At 43.4% G+C, this 19190-nt stretch overlaps 1 protein-coding gene across 1 annotated transcript; it reads left to right on the top strand.

Moving 5' to 3' along the window:
- The first annotated feature begins 1981 nt into the window (after positions 1-1981).
- Positions 1982-16875, top strand: VPS37B (VPS37B subunit of ESCRT-I). Its single transcript, XM_035340605.1, has 4 exons — positions 1982-2136; positions 10513-10684; positions 11309-11391; positions 12536-16875. Exons 1-4 carry the CDS (start codon positions 2032-2034, stop codon positions 13031-13033), a joined length of 858 nt encoding a protein of 285 aa, XP_035196496.1. The 5' UTR covers positions 1982-2031; the 3' UTR covers positions 13034-16875.
- The last annotated feature ends 2315 nt before the right edge of the window (positions 16876-19190 follow it).

Below are 19190 nucleotides of genomic sequence, written 5' to 3'. Positions count from 1 at the left end.
GTGTATGTGTTTGCATGCATGTAGAGATTTATAGACTGGTTTAACACCAGACTACAACTCTGCCTGCTTGATGGCCATGTGCAAATACGGCATGTGATAGCGTGTTGACATGGCAGCTATCTGCTGGTTTAAAATAACAAGGTCAGGCTGTAGTGGCCCTGAAAAGCCATGTCACTGCCAAGGGGTACAGCTGCTTACTCATCTTTGCTCCGAGCAGAGCACCCCCACAAGGAGGAGTTTGGCACATAGCGCAGCGATACGCAGGCATGTTGACGTGGAAGAGCAGACACATGCCCATATCGCTAATCGCGTTCTCCCCACCCTAGGCAAGCTCAGCTGCCGGATGCTTTGAGCTCTCTTACCTGCCTCTGAATGCACTCAGCTCACCCCATGGCTTTACAGAAGCCCTGCGCTGAACAGCCAGAAGGCCAGGAAGCCTTCCGCTGGCAGCCTGTTACTGTCGGGCTTTGCGACCTGTGAGGTGACAGAGAGGGCTTTTGAGGGGGATGAAGAGCTGAGTTTAGTTGTAGGACAATTTAGAAAAAAAAAAAAAAAAAAAAAAAAAAAAAAAAAAAAAACACAACGCTGCTATGTCTTCGTTTAGGTCTGCCAGGAAGTACTGGGTCACTTCCTGAACGTGATTAATGTCATTATGTTTGAGTAGGATTACATCAGAGATTGATTCAGTTCACCGCATTGATTTATTTTTTTCTTCAGAATGATCAAAAAAGCCAAATACAAAGGGTTAGGACCCCATGGCCATTTCCCACTCTGTTCCTCTGTCTCATGTGCTTATCCTGGTTCTCCCTCCAGTTACACACTGGGAAACGGGCGCACCCACACCCACAATTAGCTACAAAAGCAGGCCAGAAGGTGGTGCATGCCTAGAGATGCATACAGCCTAGGCTACATTAACACGATTAATTATTTCCAGGCATAATTGTATGTATCATCTACGCTCCAGCATCAGCAGTATTGGAGAGCTACTGCTCCAAAGTGTTATCACAAAAGTACATCGCAAAATGTCGCTGATGTGTATATATTTGCAAGTGTACTTAATGGATAGAAACCAGAAACAAACCAAACTGAGCCATGATGTTTTGACCGATGCTTTTTAATGTAAAACTTGCAGGTTTTATTTCAAAATTGTTTAAATCCACTATAAAATACATTGTGAAAGAAAGATCATTTCTTGACCTTCATGCTTGATGAAGAAAGTGCTTCAGATGGCCAAAAGGACTAGTACTGAAGCTTGGCAAGATATGATTTTTATCTATTTTTAGTGCAAATAGGTATTCGGCCTAGGCTTGAGAACAATAACGCAGTCACTCTTTAGAGATTTGTTGTGGCCAACTCCCTACCAGGTAAGGAAGTGTGAATTAAATAATTCTACTGGTTTTCCTTCCTCATTTACAGCTGCAGCTATACACAAAAGGGGAACGAGGATGCCCACGGCCCTGTCAGGCAGCAGCACCGTCACCCGGGACTCGCGGGGTGCTCGGAGCTGGTCGGAGGCCAGTCGGAGCTGGTCGGTGACCACAAAATGGACACACCAAGCCCTGATGCCTCAGCGAGCCCCACAGCCCCTCAGGTTGGGTGGCATCGAGGGGCTCTGAGGCTTGGCACCTTGAGGGAAACCCACCCACCCCTCCACAGCCTGGGGCACCACCGCCACCGTGGGCCCTTCTCCTTCCCCACTGCCCCATCCAAGCCCTTGGAGGCCGAAGGCAGCGACCCGCAGCGCCTCCATCCCGCCCCCCGCCGTCCTCCCCCGTGGCACCGCCCCAGCGCCCCCCGCCCCGGCCGCGGCGCGTCCCGCCCCCTCCTCCCGCCCCGCCCCTCCCAGCAGGGGGCGCCGCGGGCGGGGCGGGGCCGGGCCGGGCCACCGGGGCCGCGCCACTTCCGGGAGGCGGCGGGAGCGGGAGCGGGAGCGGGAGCGGGGCCGGGGGGGGGGGGGACGGGGGGGGGGGGGGGGGGGGGGGAGCGGCGGCGGCAGCAGCAGCAGCGGGACGGGACCGGGACGGGCCCACCATGGCGCTGGACGCGCGGCGGCTGGAGGCGCTGAGCCTGCAGGAGCTGAGCGCGCTGCTCGACGACGAGGAGCGGCTGCAGGACATGGCCCGCGAGATGGAGGAGGTGAGCGGAGACCCCCGCCACGCCGCTCGGTGTCCGGGAGGTACCGGCGACCTTCAGTCCCCCGGCCGCAGGTGGCTCCGTGCCACGGCCTCCACCCGGTCGGCTCCCGTTCCCCTCGGTCCACCCCAGCCTCGTCCCGGTCCCCTCCCGGTCCCTCCTGGTCCCCTCCTCCAGCCCCGTCCCGGTCCCCCGGGTGTCCCCCCGGTCCCTCCCGGTCCTCTCGGTGTCCTCCTGTCGCGGTCTCCCCCGCCCTTTGTCTGCTGCCCCCCCCCGCCCGATCCCCGTTGATCCCGAGGCCGGTTGCCGGAGGAGGGGGCCTGGCAGCGCCGAAATCGCTCATTTTTGGGCTAAATTAGAGAGAGGTGGACGGTATCGTATTTATTTATATATATATATATATTTCTATTAACGCATTTCTCGTTTTGTGCCCGGACCTCGAGAGGGGGAGATCTTGGGGTGAAGCCGGTCCCAGTCGTGCTCTCGAGCTCAGCACGATTTTAAGTCAAAAAGAAGCGAAAACGGGGAGGCTGTCAGCCTTCCCGGAGCTTTTCATACCCGTTTGGAGCCTCTTTGTCAGCGCCCCAGCCCCAAAACCATGGGTTCGGGTCTGGGCTTGCTGAGACCAAATAGAAGAAGTGTTCTTCTGTGTCCTCGCTGCCACGGGGCCCCCTCGTACGGGGGCTTCGGGTGCCGGTGGGCAAGCGTAGGGCAGTGCTGGGAGCAGCCTCCCCCAGCTTTGTGCTCCATCAAACGCCCCGAAAAAGGCTCCGAGCGGTCAGCTGACGGCAAGTAAGATGGATCCGCTGCTGCGATCGTTTTTTGAAAGAAGCAAGCGTACTGTACTTCCCGGGATCTGGTGTTATTGGTTTTGTTTTAAATTAGAGGACCGAAGTCCTAGGGGAAAAAAAAAACAAAAATGGCTTAGCTAAGTAAAAAGCCTCATCTATGGAGTAAGATCCCTTTTTGTTGCTTTTCCTGGAAGTACGATCCCTGCCCTTCTGGTGCTTCCAAGGAAGTCGTTTGGGATCACCACAGCGTTAAAGTATCGCAGACAACGGAGGGGCCCTCCGAGGGTCGAGGCTGGCAGCGAGGAGTCCTGGGGAAGGACTTTTTGTGTTTGTTTTCCTTTTTTTTTTTTTTTTTTTTTTTTTTTTGGGTGCAGCGTTTGTCTCTTGAACTTGGTGTAAATAGATTTTTGAGATGGGGTTGGACGTATTAGCTTTCTGTACCAGCTTATACGTCGAGGACTTAAGAAATCGTTGAGGGAACAGATGCTGCTGTAAAAAGTAAAACGTGAAAAGATCTTGGAGACCCCAGCGGCTTACTGGGAGGCAGGAGAACCCTTCTGTGGCAAGACTGAGGATTTAAGGATAGCCAGCGGGTCATAACGGGCTTAACTTGGTGCAGATATGAACGGGTGCACTGCAGCCGATTGCAGCGTGACCTCTGGCAAGGTACGGCGGTAGGTGGGCTGGCCCAGCCAGCCTCTTGTTTTCGGTCAATGCACACTTCGGACTGTGGGTCAGAAGTGACAAAAAAACCTCTTGACCTTTGTGAAAAATAACGTCTCTCTCTGTGGGATTACCCCGTCTTCTCAATCTGACCCTCCGGTTTCCCTCTTTAGTTGGCAACAGAAGGCTTTTAAATTGTAAAGTTCCCCGGGCCCGAGGGAATATTTTGTGGTATTAGGAAAGTGTGGCTAGGTTGGAAGGTATTTGAGCTGTGTGGAAGTAGGGCTGTACTACTGTTGGGTATAATCCTTTTTTATTGTGCACGGAGGCTTTTACCAGAGTCTGTTCAACTCAGAAGCATTTACCCATCCTGGAATTGCTCGAATGCTTCCTCGTTTTGTTACTGCCTTCATTGAATTGTTTACTCCTTGGGTTTGTGCTTCTGGCTCCTGATTTTTCACAATGAAGTATGTGGCAGGAAGAGGGGGAGAGGGAAATCCTGAACGTTAAGGGGGAGCCATGGTAACTTCACTGCTGCTTGTGTAGGTATTTGGTTTTCAGTCTGGATGTATCTAGGCTGTAGCGTTATTCCAAAGTCCTTAAATTAGTAATTTTATTGGGCCATGCCAATTGAATCATGTTTCCTGAGTCACTTCTCTGAGGTCACTCGTATTTTCAGTGGCAAAATTGGCTAAAGCTGATTATCCCATAATTGAAAAAACCTTTGTACTCGTCGTTGCGAGGGAAACCCAGCTCAGAAAAACAATGTTTTGTTCACAGAGAGAAGGGATTGGAAAACCACTTGGCTTTCTTGCTAATAGCTAAAAATAGGCTCCTTCCAGCTCCAGAGGGAATGTGTTCCTGTGCAGCACTTGAGCAGGATTTGTATATGTCATCATGGGGGTGTAGGCATATATATATATATATAAATATATATATATCTGCGTGTGTGTGCTTGCGTGCAGATATATTTCACTGGGGTAATGTGCTTAGGCAGTGTCCTTCGTGCTATAACCCCAGGTGTGTAAAAATGTGGCTTCAAAGAGCTAAGCTGCTTTTTCTGTCTGCAAGGTTGTTTTTGAAGCCTCTGGGCTTTTAGCGCTCGAACAACGAACATCTTGTCTGGTAGAAAGAGGAAGGAAGCCAATTGTCTGGTACTCCTCGTCTTTTGAAATCGAGGAGGTTTTTTGATAATCCTTTGAGGTTAATTTCTGTAGTACATCAACGGTGTTCGTCTTCATGAAATAAAAGTGCATTGTTTGTAAAAGTCAATCTCAGAACGGTCGTTCTGAACAGCACAGGTGAGTTTGTGATGTGATAGCGATGGTAGCTTGATGAATTTCTCCAGTGAGAGTTGGTCGTCCCGTGACCTGTACTAGGACTTTGCATTTAACAGTGCAGCATTGTGATACTGAACGCTCGACTTCCACTGCCAACATTATTTGCTTTTCAAAACCCTAATCGTATGAAATGAAGTCATCAGAAATGCATCGCCTTCCTCTCGTTCCAGCATTTCAGAATGCACTGGCAGGCAAGGAAGGGGTTTTTGAGTGTAGCCCTTTTCTCAAAAGCTGTTTGAAAAGATCAGGCAGCGCAGAAAGTCCGAGTTCAAACGATGTGAATGCATGCCCAGATTTCCTGGATTCCTTATCCGGTCCTAAAACCGCATGGTGTGAGTGGTTATGTCCTCGTTTGCCAAACATGAAATTTAGCTACAAAGTTAAGGATTAGACTTGGTGACAACTATAGGACTTTCTTTTCCAGCTAAGCATGGAATGAATAACCTGCCTGTGTCTGCTGGGCACAAACTGCAGTTCTGGGCAGCAGGAGTAAACATTTAGGAATCGCAACTTACCTTTTGACCTCTATTTTCTCACTTTTTTAAGCTAGTACTCACATAATCAGAAGACCTAACTTAAGCAAATTTAATTATTTTGGAATATATCCTAATATTTATTACCAAACAGATGCCATTAGAGGGTGTATTATTGTTCACCAGTACTAGATGAAAAGCATTCCTAAATCTTCTGTAAAAGATGTCTTTATTCTCCTCCTCTGCACCTGTTGGCTCCTATTTCAAGGGTTAATTTGTCACTCCAACTGTGCATAGTTATAATTCTGCAGTGTGACAGCGCATTTGAGTCCTAAATAACCAGTATGTAATGCAAGTGAAAGAGAGAGTTTGAGTGTTTATTTTATTTGTAGCTCCTCGAGAGACTTTTTCTTGAAAGTACCAGTAGACTACTTGTCCTGACGCCTGCCAAAGCCAGCCTGTAATTACAGCAGCACTGGGTGCACTTTGTGGCTCCTTGGGGTTTCAGTTGCTCGGACCGTGGCAGAAGGACCTGGTCTGGACGTGTCCTACTGGGAACGTGCCTTAGATCAACAGGAGGGATGCTTCTCAGAGTCGTTTTGAACAAACCGCTCTTACAGCAAACATTTATTTTGGAATAAATGGTAAACAGTAAAAATGTTGCTGAGCTAGTCCTAGTACTTCCTTGTATTTTAACTTTGTCCAGCACTTTTCATCACTTTAAAAGTGGGATGAAACAAAGCTGCAGTTCAGATCAGTAGGATTTCCATTTCTAAAGCAGTTGCTGCTGCCTGTTCTTACAAGTGCTTATTAAGTAAATCCTCGAGTAAAACTATTCAAATTATGTCTCTTAAAGAAACTATTTAAGCATCTTAAGTTTTGAATAACTTCATAATCCCTGATTTTGTCTTTAACTTCCATGTGTAAGTGACTTCATTGCCTTGCCTTGCCCACAGTCTGGTTTCAGTGGTGAGCAATCCCTCTGCCATCAAAATCCCATTGTAAGCAGCTCTGAGTCGCCCTGTTTGTCCCATTCAGAATTCATAGCGAGACCTTAAAAGTTAAAAGGAAAACAAGTTAAAAAAAAAAAAAAAAGGGGAAAAAAAAAGGTATGTTCTACTTTAATATGGCCCTGTCTCATTATGTCTCATGGTTCTGGCTGGTATTTTTCATCTGTTTTCACATTCAGGTTTCCTGCCTGATGAAGTGCACGCGACCTCAACAGTCGTCTTAGCAGTTCTGCTGGGGTTGCGTGCTCTTAGCTTGTTTCTGTTGGTAACTTTTTTTCACTCTACTTCCATTAGGCAGGCGAACATCTGATGCAGTAGCAGTTTCCCTATTAATACATTTTTTGTTGTTGCAGAGCAGATCTGACAACAAAATAACTTGGTTTGGATTTATTCCTTCCTTGTTCTGTTATAGCCATTGAATGGATGCTGAAAGCGTGCTTTGTGCTGCGTTGGTACTCTTAGTAGCCTGGTCACGCTATGCTGTATCTTTGACCCTTGGATGATTGTGCAATTTATTTATTTTTTTGGTTTTAAATCAGGCAACGTTTTTGAAAGCTTTTCTTTAGGGCTTTTTAGGCTAATTCAAGTGTTTGCTTTTCTGAGTCCTTGAATTAACTTCTAAATGTAGTGGAATAGTTGCAGAAAAGTTTATCACACTGAATTTACATCTGTGTCAGAGATTATTCTGGTGTGTAAAATTATGATGGTATTAAAGTTGCGTTGGCTTGGGTTTATATTAGTTCTGTTTGTTAAGAATTGGAATTTACTCCCTCCTCAAACTTCTTCCAGTGAAATGAAGCATTAAAATGTTCCAAATAGGTGAATGGGTCTTCACCTTTGTTTTTGGAAAGAAGTTGTTCTTAAGTTTACCTAGTAATTGAAGAGTTGATTCTTCTAATGGTTTTGAGCAAGACTTAATACAAGTTTCTCATCTGTTTAACTGCCCATATTTTTAAAAGAAGTTTGATGCAGAGACTAAAGCTGGAAGTGAAGACTGCAAGAGTAACACCTGATCATTAAATATGAATTGTGTTTTTTGTTCAATTTCTGTAGAAAAATGTGCCCTTCTTAGAAGTGCTGTAATACAGAAGAAGTTGAGTCATTAAGGCTTGTGTAATTTCAAGCACCGTAACTTAATGTCATCGTTAAAACAAATATTTTTAAGACTTTCAGTTCAGTAGAGACTAGTCCGTAATGGCTAGACATTGTGTGGTAAGGTCAGGAAGGGGTGTCACTGCGTCAGACGTAGGTGGGTTACCTGTGTCTGTTTGCCATCAAGCCAGGTAACTCTGAGTTTGCAAGTGTCGTTGTAATATTAATTTGTTTCTTACACCTACAAGACAAGTATATCCCATTATGATGATGTTTATGATGATCTTACGTATTCATAGTGATTCAGAAGTGAAGTTCTTCAGAAAGTCATTGTAGAAAGCTAGGTGTTTGTCTCCTTGTTCACATCCATAGCCCTGCTGCACGCTATGTAAGTGGGTAAGTACATTATGGTACCTAAGGAGGAGAGTTATTTAAGCAGCCTAAGTTTTGTATCACTTAAAGAAGCCTTTTCTCTTATTCTGCCTATTTACCTGGAGTTCTTCTCTTCCTTATTACATATACGATTTGAGTAATACCCTTTCCCAGAGATTTGTACTCTTGAAACGTTTATAGATTTGCGTATCTTTCATTCCACTGTTTTTTTTTTTCTCTAGAAAAAAATGTACATAACATGTTCTTCGTCCTGAAGAAAGATCAAAGTCCGCTCATAAAACTGGTCTTCCCAGCCTGACTGCACAACTACTTTGAAATGAGAATGTCAGCCCTACCAGCAGTGAAAATGTGATCACCAGATCAAATTTAAGTCACTTGAAGGAAGTAGTTTGCTTGTTAAAGTGGAGAAAGAGGAGAGGCATCAGAAAGCATAAATCTTTTTGCACGCAATCTTCTTTGGCTGGCAGTTCACAAGGCAGCTAGTTAACAAAACTTGTGGTGATGGCAGGTAATTTGGTAAGAAGCTGGATGTCAGTAATTAAGCTGTTAAATAGCATGTAGTTGGTTTCCATTCGTTATTGTTAGGAAAAAAAATGTAAAACAAGGACTTCAGCTTAATAAAATTGAGTCTAACTGCATCGGATCATAAGAGAACAAACAAATGGAAGCAACGAGTTTAATTTAAATTATTTTGCATTGGAATCAAAAGTGAGAAGAGAGGATTTACTTTTTATTCTTGGAAAGTATTCAAGTTGAACACAAGCATAGGGTTGGAAGCTTGTTTAGGCTCGATGTGAGAATCTTGAGAAGCCAAAACAGTATTACAAATAGTTCCTCCCATTTGTACAGCTTGGAATAGATTTTTATTTTGATTGATGCACAGTTTAGGATTCAGCATTATTCTTGACTTGATTATATTTTTTTTGAGTGGTTTAGCAAGAACAGTACAAAAGAGTAAAACTTGGGTATTTGAGGAGCAATGTCTCGGGATGTATTTAAGTATTAAAGATGTATTTAAGCAATACAGAGTCAAATTTGAAGCTAGCAGGTTAAAGCAGTGTATAAAAATTTTAAAAGGAAGTAACTGCTTATGAAGACATTGCTGCTACACTTGGGAAATGTTTTCACCTGTTGCACATGACCTTGTGCTCAGACTGTCAGGAACACATGAGTTCTGATCCTCTCCTTTTCAGGGATTTTCAGTTTTCCTCTCATTCAGGTTTCCTCTTTTGCACTTTGAAGGGTGAGCCCCTTCTATGTCCCCCCAGGAGTGTGAAAGGAAGAAAGCACCGTACTCTTCATGCCTGCACTGAAGGCGGGGTAGAAGGGGCACATTAATGTAGGAGGTCACAAGAAGTGCACCAAGCATTTAATTGGTTTTGAAGAAAGTTTAATAGAGTCAGTCTGTTGTGCCATGGGAAATTTAGCCCACTTGTAGATTCAGGCTGAAATCAGATCCTTTGCTTTTTCCTCCCTTCTTTTTGATGTCTGATTTTTTTTTTTAATGAATCTAATGTGACGTCCAGGACAGGGTTCTCTGAACACTTGTCTTTCCCAAAGCTCCTGAACACTGCCTTGATAAAATTGTGTGTGTGTGAACAAACTCAGAATCTTGCTGACGACAGTGGTTTTATGGGAATTGTCATTTGTTCCTTAAGAACCACGTCTTTGGGCTAGGATATGTTAAGCAGCATGATTGAGCTGAAACACAGGCTTTTGGCATTAATCCAGGTTCAATTTAACATAGTTTGGGAAGAATATTCTGGAGAAACTGATCTCACAAGAATTAGGGGAAACTCAGGTGACACAAATTGTGCTCCACTGCTGTGGAGCAGAGATGTCCAAATGGGTGCCCAGGCACTGATTTCCAGTCAGTAACCACTACAATGGGGTGAAACAGGACTCTTGCGGGCCATTTGGTGTAGCCAAATTCATGTTTTTGTCCTGACCCAGCAAAAGCCATTCTACCGGCAGGGCCTGGTGTCAGCTCCATTGCTCCTGTCAGATGGGAGGCTCCTCCTGGGAGTCCTTTCCCACAGCACAAACTCCTCAAATGTTTGGAATAAAAGTAATTCTTCTCCAAGCTGGAAATAATACTGCTTAATGAACCATCTGCTGCATGTGGGGGTTAAAAATACACGTGGGAAGGTGCCCTCAGCTCCTGCTTGGAAGTGATGAATTCACGGGTGGTGCTGGCTGAGGGGCAGAACCGTGCTCATAGTGGAATCACTCAGGGGATGTTCCCTGCGTTTGAGCTTGTCTTCGTGGATGTCTCTAACGTGCTGTTTGCAGCATAGGCCTTATTTCTTTTAGTAAAATAGTATATTTGCAGAGTAGCAAAAATACACTTTGTGAGGAAGGATTTGGCGTACGAGAGAAAGAGATTGTGGGAAATGAGCGCAATAGCTGGAGCTGACCATACCTGCCAAAACAGGAGACATCCCCAAATAAAAAAAATCCCAAAATACTGTTGTTATTTCCAGCTCCAATGCAGTAGTACTGTTTTTGTAGAGAGCTTACTGTTTATGTAGTAGTCTCAAAATTCCCGTGTTGTCTACATAACCATTGATCTTGTTCAATATCGTCGCTGTCACTTCACACACCTTTCTTTTTACAGGCCCAAAATGTTCAACACAGCAAGGACATGACTCTTGCCAGCAACCGCAGTCTGGCAGAGGACAATCTTCTGTTCCAGCCGAAGTTGGAGTCTTTGAAAGCAAATTTGACTCAAAAATATCAAGAGCTGCAAGTTCTTTTTGAAGCGTACCAGATAAAGAAAACAAAACTAGGTGACGTTTTCTCTTGGTTATTATGATTTGCTCTTTTCTAAGCGAATTTAAATCTGTTGTGCAGTTTGATTTTTTTTTTTTTCACTCTCTCATTTTTAGCTGTGTGAATTAGGGTATAAAATCAAATCTTACTCTCACATAGTTCTGAAATAGATCATGCACCTAATGACTTAAGTGTCTCTTACACCCCACTACGGATTCTTTCTGTTCCTGATGTGGTTACATAGCTATTGTTTGCTAAATGATCAAATTTGCCCACCTTGCTAAAAAGTAAAACCCAATTTGAATATCCAGTGATTAATCATAAATCAAACAATCCTGTATTTATTTATGTTCTCATTAAATACTGAATTATGAAGTATCATGCGTCAGATACTGCACTTGCTGTGTTTTTTCATTATTATAAACTATAATTTCTGGTTGTAGCACCGTGACAATATTCCGAACTACTTAAATGTCGTATTGTCTCACTGTAGTCTGACAGTCATCCTGTCTAGATCAGTAGAGTATGCTGTTTATACAGATGTGCCTGAGAAGATTTTTATGCTTGATGATACTTCATAGCTTCAGTTAAAAGTCACTTAAAAACAGCTGTCACTTACTCTTGTTTTCATGCCGTTACAGACAGACAATCCAGTAATGCTTCACTGGAGACACTGCTAGCGCTCCTTCAGACGGAGGGGGCTAAGATTGAGGAAGACACAGAGGTAATGACAGTACACTTCAATTCTGCCATTTATATCCATTAGTGAAGGCTTGGGGTTGCTGAAGTATATAATACCATTGAACATATAATAAGTAGTCTAAAGGGATATTTTAAAGTATATGGTCTGGTCTTTGCTTTGAACTTCCATAAGCAGTCATTTGATTTCAGAGACACTTTTTTGAGTAATTTTTCTTTATTGTTGAGGTCTTTGAGGTTTAAGACACAACACTATTTTTCAGAAGAGAAAGCCAAACTCTCTTAGTTCCTTGGCATTGCCTTCAAACTAATAGCATCTAAATGTGGAAATATTTTTAATGGTGTTTGCCTGATATATGTATTAATCCATTACAAATGTCAATTAGTAACCTAATGAAAGACTGCCTGTGCCGGTTTGTAAGATGAGAGGGATGATTCTGCAGCAGTTCCGGTGGAATATTCCATTATGATTTCAATGTACCTGTGTAGGTGCCAACGGTCACTACAAGTGCTTGAAGGGTGGCTTGTTTTTAGAGCAACGGGAGTGGTTAGTTTTGTTAGTGGATTTGCCTGTAGGACATTCTGTATAAGTACATAGTTTGTTAGCATCAGGGAAAAGAATTGGCCTTGAATTGTGATTCCAAAAACAACATTCCCAGGACAAGTTGAATTTCATGATTATACATGTGGTCACCTCTCTTGATTATTAAAACATTGTTTTCCCAAAGCTTTGCTTTGCCACACGTAAACATGAGCATTAAATCTGGTTTAGCAATAATCTACCTCTCAGTACCGAGGCTTGTAGAGTTCTCAGCGTTTCTGTTGGCATTGCAAGCAGTACTAAACCATAATTCAGCTTAGCTGGCAATCTGGAAAGCTGTTGAGCTTGATTCAGTCCTGCCTCTGATGATCAGGGAAATGTTCAGAGACAGATTCAGATGTTCTTACTGCTGTTACTTCAGCATAAATTTCAGCAAAAATGGTATTTAACTCCCACTGCTTCTAAGTAATAACTAATTCAAAATTCTGCTTAGAATTCTTAGTATGCCAGTCATCCTCCATATGCAAGCTGGAAAATCACAGGCAAAATTACACTATTTTTAGGATGTAAGCCCTTTAGGTTGTCTCAGAGTATGCTGTTTTCTAAGAGATTATTCCATATTTGATAGAATATGGCAGAAAATTTTCTTGATGGTGAAATACCACTGGATTCCTTCATTGATGAGTACCAGAGCAAGCGTAAACTGGCTCACCTGCGACGTGTAAAAATTGAGAAGCTCCAAGAGATGGTGCTGAAGGGACAGAGACTTCCGCAGGTTCAGCCGCTGGCTCAGCCGAGAGCACCCGACACAACACCAGCACCTCAAGATTCCTACACTTCGGATGCAAACCCTCCTCCTTCAGTTGTGCCCCGACGAATACCACCCCCTCCGCCTTCAGTCCCAGCAGGACGCTTTCCTACTCCCTTTACTGCAGCCATGAGTTCAGGACCAGCTCTTTCTTATCCAGGTGCTCCATACCCTCCTCTCCCACCTCGGCCGGGAGCTCAGTCTGCAAGTCAAATGTCACAGCCAGGATACCCATCTCAGTTCGTCCCACCGTACCCTCCAGCTCTTCCCCAAAGACCGCCTCGCTTCCCACCACATCCTGGTTTTATCCTCCAGTGAATATTTTGGTGCGCCTGACTTATGTATTGGTGCTTATATTTCCTTTTTCTCTCCCTGTCAGAGACTTAACGTAGGCAATGGAAAGCCTCTGTTTTTTGCACAGTGGAGTATAAAATTTGAGCTCTGGCACAGAGGTTTGAAATTGTGTTTAGTAAATGTGATTATTTTTGTTTTCAAATACCAGTGACAGCAAGAACTTTCTAGGAAGGTGATAGGGGCTAAATTTTGTAAATCCATCAAATTGTGAAACAGTGCACAGTGGATTTCCTGACGTTATAAACCTCCGAATTCTTTAGCGATGGTAAATCAGCATCCTTTTCTGTTCTGATGTATTCCTGTCACAGCTGGATGTGTGTGGCAAGCGGGAGCTATTTGTCTCTCTAAAGAATTCTATACCAGTGCCAGTGTTTGGATGGTAACAGCCATACCTGAATGTGGGGCGAAGGGTTGGAGGGGACTGCATCAGCAGCCTTCGCAGTGCGCCCAGACAGTGGCATTTGTGGCCAGGTGCACAACACTTTCAGAGCTGACTGAGCTGAAACTGTTGTCAGCTAATGTTCTAGGGTTTTTAAACAGTAAAAGTTAGAAGAGTTTCAGTTCTACATTTCAGTTGTTACCTTAGACTTTTCATAATAAAAGTACGCACTCTTCCCATTCCTAAATAGTTTGATATTCTGAAAGTCCTGGTCTCTTGAAATTCTCTTGAAACTAAACTGTTTGTAGAGCCAGTTTAGGGTTTTATAGAAATTTTACCAGGAATTTTTATTTCTTTACCTATTAAGATTTTCATATTTTTTTTTAATTATTTTTTTTTCCCACACCTTGGATACAGAAGTTAATTTTTTTTATACACCGGTGCTTAGCTTTTGATATCATGTGATTCCAGGAATCCAGGCAGGGTATTTTCTTAATTAAGTGTTGGATTTTCACATCATGTAATTGCCCACAACTTCATTTTGTCCCTTAATCTCAATCTCTTGCTTGGCAGAACTGTTTTTAACTTTTCCATTTCCTTCCGTCTTGCACTTTTTGGCATGCTAATCTATCAGGAATTTGCAGTTAATATTTCTGTGCAAGCAGTCAAAACAGGAAAAAAAAATGAACTCCATGGTGGCTGTTTGCTTCTTAAATCATCCTTTTTTGACTTTTTATACCACTGGAGGGGGAGGCTGCTTAGGGGAGTTCAGATCTCATTCTCAATATGACTTTAGGCGCGTGCTGGTAATCTAATCTAGCACTGGGAGAGGCAAATCTTAACACTCTTGCTTGTGCAGAATATGTCCACAAATTCATTATCAGTTTTTCATACCCACAAACAACTTTCAACTAATTCATGCGAACTTAAGGAAGACATGATCCAGAATCTGCCATATCTTCTTCACTATTTTTAAAACATTCTTATCATTGTCCTGGAATGCACTACATTGTTTGGAAGTCTGTGCTACAAACAGCTTCAGTCAATCTAGAATACCTGATTATTTTTTTCTTTACGTAAGGCCCTTGACTGTCCCTTAATCATTTCCTCTGGAGTGTGGTGGTTGCTAGCAAATACTGATCTGAAATTAATCTCATAACAGGAAGCTCTCTATTCTGAAAATACGGTTATTTGGCTCGTTTTGCCTTCTGAAGACAAAAGGCAGAAGGTTGGTCAGTGTTACTGGCATCTGAACCAATTCCCCAGTGTAAATCTGGAAAGTTGCTGTAGATGGGGGAGTTTGTGAAGCAATGTGCATTGGATTTGTTTGCAAAGTGTGTTTTTTCTGTAATCTAGTGATGGTACAGGATGTGTTTTTTAAAATAGTGTAATATCTTCTCTTGGTATTATTTTCTCATTGAAGCATTTGTGTAAGCATGGTTGATTATGACTTGTTTCAAAAAATTTTTGCTGTGCTATTAGTGTTGGTATTTGGATGGCAACTGTCGTATCTGAATGCTAAACATAAATCTGCTGTAGAAATGATTTGTGTCCTAGGAAGAATAAAAGTTGGTGGGGGCTACCAGGGTGGTGATGGACTATGGAAATTCATACGTTGAGCCTGCTACACAAACTAAAACAATCCCAAATTAGTTTTGCTAACATTTAATAAAAACAACCAGGTATATTTTACACTTATCAAGTGCCAACTTTTTTTCTGAGAGTTGCAGATCCTCAGAAGTGATGGAGGTGATAGATAAGTGTATTGTGAATTTGCACTGCATTTTATGTATCTAACTTTATTGGTATTAGTAGTCCAAAAGTATTTTTACTACTTGTTAAATTTTCTGTCTTTTGGTAACTTTTGTGATAACATGATCTTTCAGGGATACTTTATCTAAAAACAGACTCTTGTGCTAACTAAATACAGACAAAGCTAATGCAGTTTTTCTGTCTGAAAGCAAAACAATGCATTATTGCATATGCATGTGGCTGATGTGCCTTAGGATCACTACCTGTGATTGTAATACTAGGATACTAGCATTTTTATCATTTGAATAGCCATTGTTTAACTCTAATTTAAGGGCTCTTCAAGAGCACTTTCTTTAAAAAAAAAATGGGGAAAAAAAAATCTCACCCTCATACTTTAGAATCAAGAGAGGCTGTATCTGCTATTTGTGAGCATTTAGTTGCCTTCACTGATGGGTTAGTTTGAACATAGGTGATACAACTAATGGGATGTTTCAGTTATAGCAGTCCCGTAACTGAAATCCAGCTGCTCATGGAAAACGTTTTTGCCATTAATTGTGTGTGTGTGTGCGCACAAACTGTAAATATGTACTTGACTGCTGGTAATGTTTAAGGGTATAGGAGAAAGATGACTGTGGAAAGCTGTTTAAATCCTTTCAGGAAAAATAAATGTTACAGAACACTAATCCGAATGAGTCGGGCAAGAGCTTTGTCAGTGCTTTGAACCGTTGCCCTTTGACAGCTTCTCCTGTTCTGTTATAGTTAATAAATTCTGCTATGGCTAGGATGTTTAGAATTGTACTAATTTGCACTGTTTATAAGATAGTGAGATTAAAATGCCATAGGCAAGCCGAGACTCGAGATGGGGTAGCTCAGTGTGCTTGCCAAAATACCTGTTATGTTGTCTTGAGGATTTTTCATGTCTGCTGCAAATAGCATATACTTCCCCAAAGCAATTGGAGCGGAGAAAAATCTTTTAAACTTGATGTGTAACACGGCTTTAGAGTATTGGTAGGGTTGAAAATGCTCTCTTTGGATGGCATTACGTTTGCCGGTCTTTTGTACGCAGATTTTGTAAGCTATGACTAATTCAGTTGTGTGTGGTTAGGGTTGTTGGGGCTTTTTTTGGGAATGATGGTCAGCATTGAATGGGTCTAACTCTAGGATGAGTTTCGCTGCACCTCAGTGCTGTCTCTCGGAGGAAGCGGAGTCAGTTGTTCTGACACAGCTGATCCACACAGGTCGTGGTTGTACCGTGACCCTGGAGGGACTATTTAGGATACAAGCTCTGATGCGGTTCCAGGAGGCAGGGCCCTGGGCACAGTCCAGTTGTGGGTGGCTGCTTTGTTCAGTGCTCCCACTTGATAACCTCAGTCTCCACCTCTTGTGGACTTTTCTGCCCTCTCAAACTGGAATAGTGAATTAGACGTAGAGCTCCAGCTGACAATTCCTCGAGCCTGAACGCAGAGCTACTTGGCAAATGTTGAGTTCAGAGGAGGTAGAGTCATCCTGCACCTGAATGGTTTCTTTGTGTAATGCTGGACAGCTGAATAAAGGGGCAATTTTATATGCCTAGCAAGTTGTGAAATGTACAGTGGATTTGTTTGCATAATAAGTCTTTCTGTAATCTACTGTGGTCTGATTTTAAATAAAATATCATATCTCTTGGTGTCATGTTCCCATTGCGGCTTCATTCAATCACGGTGGAGATAATGCTCATGTTTTTTAACACTAATGATGTATATTCATCACATACAGTTGTGGGTGAATGTGGAACTTAATTTACAAGAATATAATGCTCACAATGCTCATAATAAATCCATTGCTCGTGGTCTTAGTGACTGGATATACGGTGTGTGTGCAACTGATATAGGACAGGTATACTCAGGTTCCACACATCTTAATCGTAGCGAAGAGGTGGGTGGGCTGTTTTGTCAGGTCAAATCTCTGCAGTTTTGTTTCCTGCGCTTACCTAGAACAGTGGAAGTGTCTAATATTGACCTGGAAAAGCTGAGAGAAGGGGGAAGCCCGCTTTTATTTGTTAATAGAGGAAAAACTTAGATTTCAGCCAAGTGAGGAGAAATGAGTCAACCAAAATTATTTAGGAATATGAGTCAGAGAGCAGAAAGAACCTGATGTAATTTTCTGTAACATCTGTCACTTTAATAGCAATGTAAAATAGAAGTCCTGCTGCAGAATAACTGATGATAATGTATGGGAGAAAATCCCTTTTTAATTTTTTTTTTCCTTTTTCTTCTTGATGTGTTCCATTTGTGGTGGCTGCAGAGATTCGATCACCTTCTGCTAATGCAGAAATAGGAAGCTACAACTACAGAAAGCTTGCCGTGCTGACTCAGTGCAGGTGGGCGAGGGAAGGAGGTGGTGTTATGTAAAAGCTGCAGCTCCTTAACGCGGCTCTTCTAAGAATCTGCAGCAACGCCCGTGTTTTGAAGGTGTGCACCAAGCCTCGAGAAGTGCCTGTTCTGAAACGGGGGTGTTCGGACGCCCTTCCATGGGGCCACCGTGTGCTAAACCATTGGTCTGGGTGGGATTGTTCCTTAGCCAAAGGAGAGAAAGCCGGTGCGGTGAGATGCTGTCAGGTAGGGGACCCACATGTCGGTTGTGTAAGGGGTAACAAAATAAGTAACATAAAAGCCTGAAATGGTGTGCTGGTGATACACTGGTAGTGTTTCATGTCTTGAGCCCTCCTTTGGAAGCTGGCTTTGGAAGTCACGCAAGCCTACACCCATCCTTCTGTAACACTTTTTCCTCTAATCTCAGTCCTCTTCCAGTTGTACGTTAATCGACCCCGATGGAATCTTCTACAGGGTTGCCTGTTTACTTCTGAGGCTTTGTCACTGCGATTGAAACACGTGTTGCTTTTTAGACTGATTTCTTTTGAGAGAATTTCTTATGTGAAGCTTGATGACACTTGTGTGCCCCGGCTGATGTCCCGAAGGCTGGCCCTGGGCAGCCTGGGGCATGTTCTCAGCCTCTCCGGTAAGGTTGGGAAGAAAGGCAGCCACGTCCCTTGGAGGACGGGGGCAACAAAGTGGATGTGGTTCTTGGCATGGGAACGAGACCAATGCTCGAGGAGAGAAAATACTGACCGTGCTGTGGAAATGTTATGCTGCCCTTTGGGGTGGTGTGTGTGCGTGTTAGCTGTCTCACGCTACCAGTGACGTTTCATAAGGGCTACATATGGCCTCTTTGCATCATGCTGTTTTAAATTAAGCTAGCTGACCCTGGGGCTGTTTGTAAAATGGCTGTCTTGGCTGATATTTCTTTACTTCCCAAGTAATTTTCCCAGTTGGGCCATTCAGGGAATGCCTGTGCCAAGAACAGTGTTGCACAGAAGCACGCATTTACCTGGTGCCCTGCAGGTTAGGCTCAGAAGGGAAATAACCCACCCTGCAAGTGAGTGGCTGCTGCTCACGGCTTTAAGGGCTCTTAAAAACATTTTTACAGAAGTTTCTTCCTTACCAGATTTCCTAGAGCAGGTGACGGCAGCGTTTTTCTATTTGGGTGCTTACTTTCAATGGAGTTTTTCTTCTCAGTGATCTGAGAGACTTGTGTTTTGTAAACCTCGCTCTCTAGCAGGGCAGGTACCGAACTTCAGCTGCTTTGTGTGCTGGCGTCCAAACTCATCTGTGGTTACATGAGATTTGGCTGCCGAGGGAGCCAGAGGGTGGGGCAGAAGAGGGCTTCAATAAGAGGCTGCTTGAAAACCGCTTCAAGAAAAATAAACTGCACTGAGCTAACCTTGGTAGGAGGGAGCAGACTGTCATGTTTCACATCTTTCTCTTGGTTATTTGCCACTGTCTTGACACAGTTCTAAGCATCTTCCTTGCTCCATAGATACAATAATGGCATTTAAAACTCATTAGCAAATTGGCTCCTGTACAGCAGGGCGTCTTGATGGAGTCCTGGAATAAACCTTTGCATAGATGGTTTGTGGTGCGGTTTATTTTTTTAATGGCTGCTATGACTAGC

The sequence above is a fragment of the Oxyura jamaicensis genome, chromosome 15 (assembly GCF_011077185.1).
Source record: "Oxyura jamaicensis isolate SHBP4307 breed ruddy duck chromosome 15, BPBGC_Ojam_1.0, whole genome shotgun sequence".
Taxonomy (NCBI): Eukaryota; Metazoa; Chordata; class Aves; order Anseriformes; family Anatidae; genus Oxyura; species Oxyura jamaicensis.
The sequence above is the reverse complement of the archived record's forward strand: the minus strand, read 5'-3'. Positions and strand labels throughout refer to the sequence as shown.

Excerpts from the sequence above, each read along its gene's own strand:
- VPS37B (XM_035340605.1), top strand. The coding sequence starts at position 2,032 with ATGGCGCTGGACGCGCGGCGGCTGGAGGCGCTGAGCCTGCAGGAGCTG. Across the intron at positions 2,137-10,512 it reads TGGCCCGCGAGATGGAGGAG|GCCCAAAATGTTCAACACAG; the intron begins GTGAGCGGAGAC and ends TTCTTTTTACAG. Across the intron at positions 11,392-12,535 it reads AGATTGAGGAAGACACAGAG|AATATGGCAGAAAATTTTCT; the intron begins GTAATGACAGTA and ends CATATTTGATAG.